The sequence below is a fragment of the Ooceraea biroi genome, chromosome 11 (assembly GCF_003672135.1).
Source record: "Ooceraea biroi isolate clonal line C1 chromosome 11, Obir_v5.4, whole genome shotgun sequence".
In the NCBI taxonomy this organism is placed as follows: domain Eukaryota; kingdom Metazoa; phylum Arthropoda; class Insecta; order Hymenoptera; family Formicidae; genus Ooceraea; species Ooceraea biroi.
The window spans coordinates 3832697-3845701 of record NC_039516.1 but is presented as its reverse complement, the minus strand read 5'-3'; the positions used below and the strand labels follow the sequence as shown (position 1 = coordinate 3845701).

General features: G+C 41.1%; 1 protein-coding gene across 1 annotated transcript in view; it reads right to left on the bottom strand.

The window, feature by feature from the left end:
- The window catches only part of LOC105288155 (extracellular sulfatase SULF-1 homolog), a 64916-nt gene that overhangs the window by 24287 nt on the left and 27624 nt on the right, over positions 1-13005 (bottom strand). Inside the window, exons 2-4 of the mRNA XM_026973814.1 lie at positions 8347-8659; positions 7386-7552; positions 1095-1271 (exon numbers count right to left, since the gene is read on the bottom strand). Of these exons, the coding sequence (XP_026829615.1) occupies positions 1095-1271; positions 7386-7552; positions 8347-8596 (594 nt within the window). The 5' untranslated portion in view covers positions 8597-8659. The remainder of the gene's footprint in view (positions 1-1094; positions 1272-7385; positions 7553-8346; positions 8660-13005) is intronic.

Here is a 13005-nt window from a genome sequence, read left to right as displayed (position 1 = left end):
CTTGTATGGTATGAATACGGGTTACCGTGATACTATTGACATTGAATTTTGAATAACATTTCCGGGAAAGTTATCTACATGAAACATGAAGCGATTTATCAGGATTGCAGTCGATTACGCATCGCACCTGTTGCTTCGAGGAGGGATAGAAGCACAAGACGAAATAGCTCCACGATGAAGAATGCCGGTGTACAAATTAAAATTCGAAGCGACGAGTATTCGGAAGATATTCGCTTGTAAAAGAAGAGAATCGCAAAGTCGTCCATGGCCGACGAAAGGAGGCAGCAGAAGGACGACGGAGCGCGGTAATATTCTGGCGCCAGTCGCGGACCGAGTTTCAGTCAGGACGAACAAAACGAAACAAGAACGAAGCGATGAAAGCGGTCGATGCAGCGGATACTCTCTATGGAGGAATATAGGTCAGCTAAACGCGAATGACTTCGCCAAAGAAACGCTTCGGTTGTCCTGTCTGAGCATAAAATTAAAATAGGACTGCTCAAACCAACCCGTACATTCTTAAAAACCCATAAGTCTGAAATCGATTTAAAATAAGTTGCAATTGTATAGAAAATTGAGAAGATTTTTCGCGCTGAAGTAAAACTTCGAATAAAATATATCAAGCCTTCACTTGATTTAATTATAAGTAAATTTTATTTTAACGAAGTTTTTATATAATCTTGGAAATATTTATGAAAATAATGTTTAGAATTAAAAGGTCGCGATAGAAAATGTTTTCGATGAGTGCTCGTCTATTTAGCTGTCGATGATAAATCTAAACTGAAAATTGTCAAGATACAGACATCTATTAAATAATTTCTACATGAGACCATCAGTGAGAATGACTTATCTCAATTATCCTGATTACCTATTAATGAAAAACTTCATATGCAAAATCAGATATCGGTTCGTTTCCGTCACTTAGAGTTAATGCACTCTGCGATCGGCGAGAAGAGAGTGAACGGTACTATTTAAAATTACCGGAGTTAAGCAGTGCGCAAATGAATTTAGAATATCGCGGTGCGCCAGAATCGCCGGTATATAGAGGAAGCTCACGATTATTTTAGGAAGTTGTTTCGTGCGGCGGGAGCATTAACCCGCTTTTCGGATTCTAGCGTGGTGCGCTTCGGTCGGCGATCATTTATTCGTTTGCATGTCGGCTCGTGTTTGTTACAACCGAGTGCTAACGTTTTCGTGCCGAGATTTAAAGGTACATCGCATGCTTCTGCATTGCCGTCACCGTCTAACGAGCCGTTCACTGAACAACGCTGTTCCTGTAAAAAGACTCGCATGACGAATCGGGGTTTTTCGTTGCGCTCCAATCGTGCCGCGAGTCGTTACTCGGTACCTTGTACATGCACACCGGTTTGTACATGGCTTAATAAGACATTATAAATCCCGTACGTATCAACGATGGGAAAAATAAACCGACGAGGAAGCTTGCTGCAGTAAGCGGATCGCGCGGAGACTTTAACGACACTTGGCAAGATTCACGCGGACTCCAAATAAAGAAGTAGAAGGGGAATTATATTGAATGCCAATGGCCTTTATTTCCTAAGACGTCGAACCAATAGTTTTTCGATATTTATGAACAACTGGGAATATATTGGATATTAACTCGGAAAAACATTAGCAGTCGGTAATCAAAAGGTAATTTTCCTTCTTCTCGTTCGTCAAAATGCAGCGTTGTGTGAATCATCGTCGTTTTTGCTCGAGACGCAGACACCGGAAACCAAAGACGTCCATTTATCGGTTGCGAAACAGAATATTTGCCGCGCGAGCATGCTAACGAGCACAAGTACGTATTATGATAATCGCGCTTCCTACAGTCATTTGAAACAATACCGCGTCATGTCGGGTGTCGGCAGGGTTTTCTTCAGAAGTGTTCTCCTTACGGTCGTTACACATCACCGCCGGCGTCTGGACCGCTGTCATTACGCACTTATTACGATGGGCCAGATAATGGGCCCTGATTTATTTCATCATACATGCAAACGTCGCGTGCATCGTAAGGATCTTTCCCTTATCTCGCGTCTGCTACCAGTTGATTATTATTGTCGGGATGGTCGCGCTTATGATTGACGTTGCGAGGCAAGTCATTTATGGGTGAATTGAATTCGCGATACGTCCAGCCCATCCTTCCTTTCAGCCAGAAGGCTGAAATATAATACGCGTATTTATCGCGACTTCCGTAAAATTTTTCGCCAAATTATACACTGGAACAATATACAGAGTTAACGAGGGCAGAAACGTTATTCCTGCGAGAAATAATTATGGGAAACACGCGTGTTACAGTATAGACGCGTAATTACGTCATGAAGATCTCGTTGTGCAAGTCGGAGTTTAACATCGTTCAGCAATTTTGTTCGGGCAAAATTAGCAACAGCAAATTACATAAAAATCGCGATTATCTCGAACATCTATAAGGCTCGAGGATAATATAAGCCCGTCCTCACCTATTTCTATCTTGAAATTTATCGCGCAAGATATTACCGATCGCCATCGATACGGATATAGGAATTCGTTCGTCATCTTCGTACACAAGATATTAATTAACGTAGCAATTTGCTTTTCAGCTATAATTGCTAATCTCAGCTTTAGTATTACGATTCTATTTAAAAAAAACTTTTTGGTAGCGTCAGTTAGTTCCTGTTGGATCACATCGTAGAATCAAAGCTCAAACGAACTGACGGCTGATGTTTGCCTACTGATCCATGTATGGTTAATTAAGAACAGGCACGGCCATGCCATAGTCTGTGCTATCCCTCGTGTAATCAAGAATATACCTGTGAAAAAGTTTGTTCGATATTACGGATAAGGTTCGGCGCGAACGAGCCAAATGTTGACGGTAGGGAATCAGTGGATTGCTGAATATTACTTGCTGCAAGAAAAGATGTAAAGCAAGCAGAAGTAAGAGAGAGGGAGGAAAACTGTGCGTGACAAGTATATAGCAAATTCAACGTAATTTTCTATACCTGTAGAATACGTCTAACAGGTAATTTTGCTCTAATGGATTTAATTGCTCGACCGCGATCTAGCAATTAACTGAACATGAACGAATGCACATAAACTCTTATGCCTCTTTTTCCTTACAACGTTCCGCGTAACTGTGCGGCTCGTGGAACGACTCTCTACGTGCACATTAAGTCGTGTCAAGCTGTATATCTTAATTATATGGCATATAAATTGTCTTATTAAAAGATCGGGTATATTTCATAATTTATAAATTATTATACCATGGTATAAATTTATGTACAAGTCGCAAAGACAACATTCGCAGCGCATTATTACCCGTTTGACATTTTTTGAGATTCTCGATTCTTGGATTTGCAACCTGATTTACGTTGACTGTTATTAGCGTTTTGTTCAGAACTGCTACGATGTTAGATAAAAAATTCTTCTACGTTTTTACGAAGCTGCAAGCAATTAATATTTTGTGATTTAATAAGTTCTAAGACTTCTAAGAAGCACTTTGTCTTTTGTATCAACTTCCACGCATTTATGCAAATTTTACGAGCATCAGTCAAGGTTAACGTAATTACTTAATCAACTTCAATTGCCGTCATATTCTTTAACTGAAATTAAAATGCTCACAATTTTTGTGATACCAATGTTATTTTTATGAATACGCGTTTCAAGCAAAATCGAAAAACGAACTTGATTCCGAGAATTTGATTCTGCAGTCGTCAGTACGACACGTGTGCCAAAATTGTCTGCGTAGCAATAATCATATGCATAATCACATTATGCTTGAGTGTTCATTTCCTGTTGATTCCGTTATGTTATTACGTAGTAAGGAAAAATTCTGTTGAAGTAGAAATTCTTTAATATGATACGGTGAATACATATCCTGAAGTCGATACGATACGAGCGTGTAAAAAAATATATATCTCAATAATTATGAAGACCATTTTATCTATTGATTATTGGAAATGTATGACAAGATTTCCTCGGAATGTATTAATAAAATATTAAAGTACAAAGACGTGTCGTACAAAATCAGGAGTATTGGCGCTGAAATAATTAAGACCCGCGGATTTTCGCGAGTCGCGCGCTACGTGCACCGGATGCATTCATTGAAAACGTCTCGTTGTCTTCACCAGAGACATCTCATCCACCCAGTTCCTCGAAGACGCACTGTATTTTCCGTTAAGGCGCTATTTTCTCCAGCCGCTTTGCTAATGCCACATTCATACGTTAATGCCGACGCAGACGATGAAAGAGGAAAGAAGCTACGCTACGTACGTGTACATGTACGCACGTAGACCGAGCGATTCGAAGAGCCGTCGCGTCGCGTAGGCTGATAAAGCCTACGCCGCCAGGCAGTCTGGCATTCTCTCTCGTACTTCTTCGTCCCTCGTTCCGTCATTTCCCTCGCGAGAGTCTCTTCTGCCTCTCCACTCAGACTCGTCTGCTGACTGTCGGCTCTGTCCCTCGCTCTTTCCCGTTTTACGTCATCCTCTCGGACGCGACGTGGATGCTGCAGCAGTCTCGCGCGTTGCCCTCCTTCGTCATTAATTACGCGTGACCGATTATCCATTACCTTGCTGCGTCAAGACAGGACGCTTATCGAGCTTTCTACGCCTACTTCATAATCCCGTCAGCATGCACACGCTCGTGCCTCTGATTGTGAAAATAATTCACGTCCTTCTGTGTCTTTCTTAAAATCTTTAACTTTTTGTGCACTAAACAATTTCCTTTAGTACGGCTTAATAAAATTTCAGATACTGTCATCGTAGTGATGTAACGGCACGAGGTAAAGTGCAACTTACATTTTTATCAGTTATTATCTATTATACATATAATAAAATATGAATTTAATGGTAATCTGTCAATTACACAGCCAGTTAAAATCGGACAAAAGAATTTTACATTCGATAAATATCACAAATGAATTTTAAATGCATTGTGCCGTTTTCCCGCACTTGCTATGAGAAACTTTTAAACTTTCGGAATTATCATTCGATTCGCGGACGAGTGCGCAGCGGAATCATCGAGCCGTTAAATCAGCTGATAAAAACATCATGGGAGACATTTCGGCGGTCGTTTCCTCTCGTGCTGACAGTCCTGCGTTCCGTAATTTCCGATTTATCTTACTCTTGGCTCTTGGTATCTGTTGTGTAGAGGGAAGAGAGAGGACTGCATCTTTTTCTCCCCTTTTCCTTTTATCTCATTCTTCTCGCGAACGGAGCACGTTCATTCATTCGGGGTCCTCGAGTTTCCGCTCGGGATCTAGTGATACGATCTCGATCTCTCCTCTCGTAGCTGTTGAGACGCGCCATGCTCTTTCTCCCTCTTTTTTCCTTTTTCTCTCTCTTTCTCGCTCGGAAATCTTTCCCTCGAAATCTCGTCGGTCTCTCGTACGAGAACAATAACCGCCCACATGTCGCTTCATACACGTAGCATCATACGTGCGGTGGCCTCGTCGTTTCTCATCTTCACACTCCACACTCTCTACAGACGGTCGTTGGAAACGGCTCGATGCCATTTTCATCCTTTTCTTCGTCCGCGACCGTCTTCGATCTTCGACCGTGCTCGCGTTGCAACGAAAGGTACTATTAATAGAAACACAGATTGCAAATTACCATTGCCTTGAGGCAATATTGTCGAGCGGGATTAGACAATGCTTGCCAGATCTTTTGTTACCAGTGGGGCAATTTGCGATACATCACTTGCACCGTGTTTTATGACGAGATAAGAGGAAACGGATATGATCTCTATTCCCGCAAGTTTTATTTCAAGCTCTCGTTATCCGTATCTACAATTTAAATATCTGTTTAAAAAAAATCGGAAACTCTGTTTAAAGAAAGACATTTTTTAAGTTATCGCACGATACCTCCGAATTTAATGTAGGTTTGTAAAGTATCCTGCAGATACTGATACCGCGTTTCCATGTTCCTGTTTCATATTATGCTCGCGGAGCGGAAGGTAGCAGATTGCAAAAGCATTTCTCGCACGTACTGTTTAGCGGAATTATACAAAACAGACGGACGCGCAAATTGAAGCGATACACAAATCACGTCCGGCACGTTCGAGTAATTAACCGACGAATATGTGCGGTATCAAAGCGGTCGCAGGAAGCAGCCATCACGATCGCCAATGCACACCACGCGGATATACATGTAGACACAATGCGAGACAGGAAACATTCCTCGCGTTAAATTCGCTCAATCCGGTGTGCCCATTTCGACTGTGAAATGTATTCTTCTTGCATATTCGCTATCGTAAACTTACATTTCGCTATTCATATCTAATTCCAAAAATTACTCGTCAATATTTCACACCGTTGGGCTAAAAAAATTATCAGAACTTAAACAGTTTACTGTGACAAATAGTTTGTTATGGATAACAGAAGTGCAGCTTTTTACGAAATCTCTTTGCAATATCTTTCCTTGCAGTATCATTATCCTTGCAGACGGCGATTTTCCATGCAATTTAAGAGCAACAGATGCACCGGCGTGATCATTTAAGCGTACGTGCGTAACACGCGTACGTGCACGTTACGCGAAGTCAAGAGTATCGGCCATGTGTGCACGTGTGCGCTCGTTACATTATCTGATTGTGCTAAATTCAGCGCGCGTTCGTTCCTACTATTCCACCCAGGAAGTGACGTCAGATATCGCGCAACATATGTATACCAAACGCACGATCAGGATTTACGCGTGTCGGCGCGGGAGGACCGCTGTAACGTGCCGTTCTTTTGAGTTTGTTAGGGATCGATTCTATTACTCGCGCATTCCGCGCCTCGTGATTAGCTCTTCAACTTTTGATACCATGTCCGAGTAATATAAATTACTGACATGATCTGCATAAATAATTAATAAAAAAATAATTAAAGTGCATACTTATGATTTTTTATGTGATCCAATCTGGAAACTTACTGGAATCGAAATGGAAGAATATCTCATCTAAAATCAAGCATTGCCATAATATAAAGTTATTATCGTAAAGTTGATGAAAATAAGAGACACAATATTGTGTCTAAAATAAAGACTTCGAAAGATTAAACTTCTGGATTTCTTTGATGACTTCAGTTGCATCATCGATATACACTTAACATCGCGACCTAATGATCGATCATCGATCTTCGGGCCATTATAAAGACTTAAGAACGTTTACCGCAATAGCAAGATTGTCCGGCGAAGAAACGTGATCGTCATCTCCGATGATGAAGAAAAACCGCATTGCGAGAAAAACCGCCGATCTCGGTGCACGCGCAATAATCGCAAATCGTTCGCAGACTTGTTATTTGCACGGCGAGCCGCGGCGAATCATCCAATATTCGCGCGTTCCTCGGTATCGCGAACTCGAGAACGAGCGCGATCCACTCGCAGCCTATCATCACGATGTCGATTGAGTATCCTGAAAAGCGGCGGAGGTTCCCTCACTGGCGAGTTGTCGTTATTCGTGAAGACCTCGTGATTGTGAACGTAACGACCGGTCAGTAGAGAGCTCCTGCTCGGACAACACATGGGAGTGGTCACGTATGCGTGTCTTAGCTCGGCGCCCTCGTCCCTTATTCGCCTTAGGGTCCTTGGCATGAAGTTCAGCGAACCTGGAGGGATCGGGCCAACCACTTTGGATATAGTCAAATATTTGTTCGGTCAATCCACATGCGCGCGCCGAAACACGCCATTGTTTGATCCGCGATCGCCTAATCGCGTCGGTCCGATGCATGTTTGCTGTGCTGACGCGAGTTCATTGATGTCCATCATGCGGCGAGTTGCTGAGTAATGTTCCGCAAATTTGAATTATATAAACTTTAGGATCCTGGAGTTGGATTCCTCTTAGCGGATTTGAGTATTGTAAATTTGCGAAATGCTTTCACACAACTTTCAAAGTTTGAGAAAGTTAGACCATCTTTTCACCGTTAACTTTCAAGCAAAGTATATCTTAGTGTTTTAATTTAATATTGACAACATTGAGAAAGCACAGAGAAAGATGGTGTCCAACTCTCAAAAGAGATCAACTCTAATTTGACTCCAGATATCCGTGAAGATCTTGACGTTATCCGAACACACTTTAGTCCGCGATTATAAAAAGACAAATTGCGGGCCGATATTATAACGAAATAAACACACGCTACCATGGAACGTTACGGATAGGATTGCGTATTACGCGCGTTTCTCTTGGGCTATACATGACATGGTGTCTCGAAGCGCTCATAGGGCCCTGGGGCTCTCGAGAAGAGCGAGACGAATATCGCAACGGCGAGATAAGACGCGCCAGGCTGCTGCACGCAATAAACAAAGTGACTCTATGTTCTGCGTGGGCATTTATATCGGTAATATGGCGTAATAAATAATCCGACGCGTATGTAACAAGCGGTGGTGCTGTTGGCTTACGCACCCAATTCAACATCTTGATCGTCCGTCAGGATCAGCACGATGTTAGGCTTCCTTTCCCGGGGTTGCTGATACGGCTGATACGGTGAGTTCGACTGATGATTGTAATTATTATTGTTGTTGTAATTCAACTTGTGGAGGCCACGGCGTTGCTGGCCGGCGTACGCGTCATCAGCAGGTCTGCTGTCCACGTCGGACCGTCTGGCATTGACACCCAACAGGAGGAGAACCAGAAATTGAAATAGCTTGCTCATGGCGGCGGCTGGCGGTCGTTTATAGACTGGCTACCTCAATCGAGTGTCATACCATGGTTGTGACTGGAACAGGAAAACAGAACGCACGCTTTACGTTAAATGGACGCGTCGAGTCGTGCCGGTAATTGGATCGCAACGCGCGGCAAAAGTGGTCTTGAAAGAATCCCTGCTCGCCTCGTCTAGAAGCATCTGTCTCGCCACTTGGCTCAAGAGACGGCAGACGACGAAATAACTGCGCGGATACGGAAAATTGGCCGAGATTACGCCAATCGCAATTTCATAGATTCATGGAACTGATTAATTCGCGTAAAGACATTTATGAGAGATGTCTTCTTTCTTACTAGACTATATTCTCACAAAAACAGGATAATTATAGACAGAAATAATTACACGTGCAGGACATTTTGAGATTTCATTGATTTTTTTTTTAATTATGCAATGCTGCAGATCCGAAAGTAGTAGTGCAAAAAAACGTCACACTTGCATAATTAAGAACTTGCGCTGCAGTGATAAGAAAATTCCGCTCGCCCGTTTCGTATGTGTCATATTTTGCGATTGGATATTTGTAGTACGGCGTAGCATAGATATCGCGTGCGATAAATATTCATTGAATCCGGCATTCCGATCGTTCGGGTACGCCAATGTGCGAAGTGCGACACGATATGCTGGGAATGAAATTCTTGCACGATCGGGACGCATTATGTAACCCTTTAATACCTCACGAGCGGGGTTTGCAGTTCGGCACGCGGATGATAATTATCTGTGATAACGTGGTAAACGTATCCACATCGCGATCGTTGCACGCATCGTGCGAAACAATTAACAGGCTGCATTACTGGCGATTCAGCGCGATCAGCCGCGGATGCTACGCCGTATATTATACCCATCAAAAGTTTTTACCGAGGCCGAACGTGATCATCCTAACTAAATAGTGGACGCGTCGCACTCGAGATGCACACTTGTCTTGTTGCCCAGGAATGAAAGATGAGAGATGAAAGGTGCAAAAAGAGATACGTGACCTAGCCGGATCGTGGAAGCGAAGAACAAAACCATAATCGCACGGTCCACGTTTTACGGCTGGCTTTATCACGTTGTACGTTGAGGAGATCTTGCGGTGAACTTGGGGGGGAAAAAGAATGCGAAGTAATCGCGCGCGAGAGCCCTGAATTAACTCCCCGTTATTGACTTAGACGTATATATTATCAAGACGGATTATAAAGCATGCCGCAAATTTTATCTAATCATAATTAACGAATACGTATCGGCAAATTATTGGTTCCGCGACTAACCTTTTTTAATTTACGTTGCTGGAAATATTCAGCAGAAAAGTTGGAAGAAAATCGAGTGTGCGTGTGATGCGAGATTGGAATGTGAGCTTGATCGAACCGAACAGACGGAAGAATGCCAGAACGTGTTTTCGCAGACAGTCAAATATGGACGCGAATGGTTGCACGTCGAGCAAATTTACGATGCTGGATGGAGAAAGTTCCCACGATTCGAGAAGACGCTAAGAAAGAATATTATTCGGAAATCACGTACACATACGTAACGTTTTCAACTTTCTGTCGTATAATTTTTTATTCTTTCTTTTTAAAAAATTTATATTATGTTTGCAATTTTAGAAAAATTTACTTTATATATTTATTCTTGTAATTTTTTGTCTCTTTTCGCATTACTCTTGCAATCGTATATGTTTCCGACATCAGATCAATATCGCGTTTTGCCCGGATAATGCACCCTCAGAAAGGATTTCTGATAACAAGACGAAAAATATTCTTGACTAATTTAATCGTATTACAAGTATAAAAAATATGAAAATAAAACAATTTTTAATTTAAATCAGTAATTTCTATTCTTCTCTCTCGAATTAAATAAGATTGTCTTACTGTCTTGAGACAAGAGTAACATGTACAAATTTATGCTTATATATTCTTGTATGTAGAATAATTTGATATTAGCGCCACTTTATAGTAGGCTTTGTCGATGTCGACGCATCATTTTCTCACAGTCGCTCGTCGACTCGGCGCTTCTGCGTCCTTTATTCGGATAAAACGGCCAATACTTATGTGTTGCAATCGAAAATCGGGAAAGTGTTTCTGTTATTTACAATGAATAAGTGCAATACTCTACAAGAAATATTAAAAGATATGGAAATGTAAGTAGGTATATACAATATACTTACTTGAGAAATAAGATTCGAGATAAGACATTTCCATATCTTTTAATATTTCTTGTAGAGTATTGCACTTATTTATTGTAAATAACAGAAACACTTTCCCGATTTTCGATTGCAACACATAAATATTGGCCGTTTTGTGCAGATTCTACAAATTCTCTTACAAGAATAGAATAAGATGTCTTTTAGATCTCACAATATTCTTAAATCAAGAATATTTTGAACTTGCTACAAATTTTTATCTACATCCTTCTGAGAAAATTAATGAGATAGCACTAAGATTATTTTAATCTAAATTTTAGAATTTTCTATTCAAGATTAAAATATGCTTCTTTTCAATAATAAATATGATTGTCGCTATAGCGATCTTATTTTATGATAGATTAAAGAGTAATAGCATTAAGTCCAGAAATCTTTTCTGTGGGTGTGTTACCCATTAATAGCAGTGCCCCGATACTTTTTCAATAAACAATGATCGAAAAGTGGACGTTTTCGTAACGCGTTATAGGATACCATATATCTTCCATCCCACATAAATTCTCACGGGCATATATTGCGCAGATTAATATATCGTCCATTTAAGTCATAGCAGATCCGGTTTCAGTACCTCAATAACTGTGTGTCCACATGATAATCCTAACGCTTGTAATTAATTCGATCCGCTCACGATTGCCCAAAACGGTTTCTCCGTTACTTTATCGGGAATAAGAGCGCCACGATTAACATAACTGATGTCGGAGCGGATGCGCATGTGGGTGGATATGGTAACAGATACATAGACAATATTTCAGAACGCTTTCGGACACACGACTTGTGTTAAAACATCTTCTCGGCACTTTAAATACGGTTGACTTTGCAAATAAATACACGCACAGATCCAGCGTTCGTGAGATACACGTATCCATGCAAGTACCGCAGGTACTTGCACCTACCGGATTAGTGAGATCGTGCTCGCAAGATTTCATCTTTATGTATCCACCTTGCACGCTATATTTTACGTGGATCGGCGGGAGGCGTAAAGATAATGATAATGCAGATAACATGAACTTTTTTATCCATCCCATCGAGATATAAGTCGCTTCTCCACCTACTTATACACTGGGTGTATTACGAAACGCGAGCACTCTTTACAGAATGCGTAAATATTTTTCTTCTTTATTCACGAAATGGTTTCGAACTGGTATTGAAATGTATATTCTCTACTTTATTTTTATCGTAAAAACAGCATCGTTTATTGAAAGTGGCAATAAAATGCATAGCATAAATTCGACGAGAATACATGTTTATGAACGTTCATTTCGTATTTTTCAAGTATAACGTATTCCGCGAAGAATCCCACGCTTCAAAGCACTCTACATACGCTTAATCCTTGAACTTATTTTTTGCATCGTTTATCTCGCGAAAGTATAACGTCCATGAAAGATATCATCCATCCTGAGTGCTGCGTGTGTTTGAGGAACATTATTTTTATGATGCCATGTTAAACATGTTTGATGCTCCACGATCGTAATACCATCATGAAAAATAACGAGAGTACGATAAAGTGGATACAAGAGTATGGGTTCTTTCTTAGAATAGTTTGTTTTTATATCTTGCAATTACCAACACGAGTAGCTCTGTTCTCACTACCGTGAAATTATGGCGTGTCACGTCTTCGCTATCCCGACCATGCTTATCGTTCCTGCGTCACGATCAGCCTGTGCTGCAGGTATTACGGATCACTAATTAGCACCCGGTATTCGCGCGTGCACGGGACTCGACGCGAGACAAGTCGAGAGGCGGCTGCGAAGATGTCGGGAAGCGATGTCACAGTAGGTCCAAGCTACTCGATCCTGATCCCTCTGATCCCGCGTTAATTATCCCTAATTGATAGCCGCCTCGTTCCTGAGACCGCGTCGAGCAGATGCAAGGACGACAAGAATAGGGAAGGCTCAGTCGTCGAGATCAACGCAGGTGATTTTGACATTCGCAACTTTAGAGACAAGTTTTTATCAATCAATATCTTAATTAATGAAAATCAATTAAATGAGAAATGCATTAATAGATTTTTATGGTTTCCAGTGTGATTAAATAATAATATTAGCCTAGAGCTACGGCTTTCTTTGCAGTATATTATTCTTTCATGATTAATACGAATAATAAATTTCATCTCTCATTTGGAAACTGGAATATAACGAGATTTAAATCGAAAAATTGAGTATAATATTGACTATTAATAGCCGATGATAAAAGT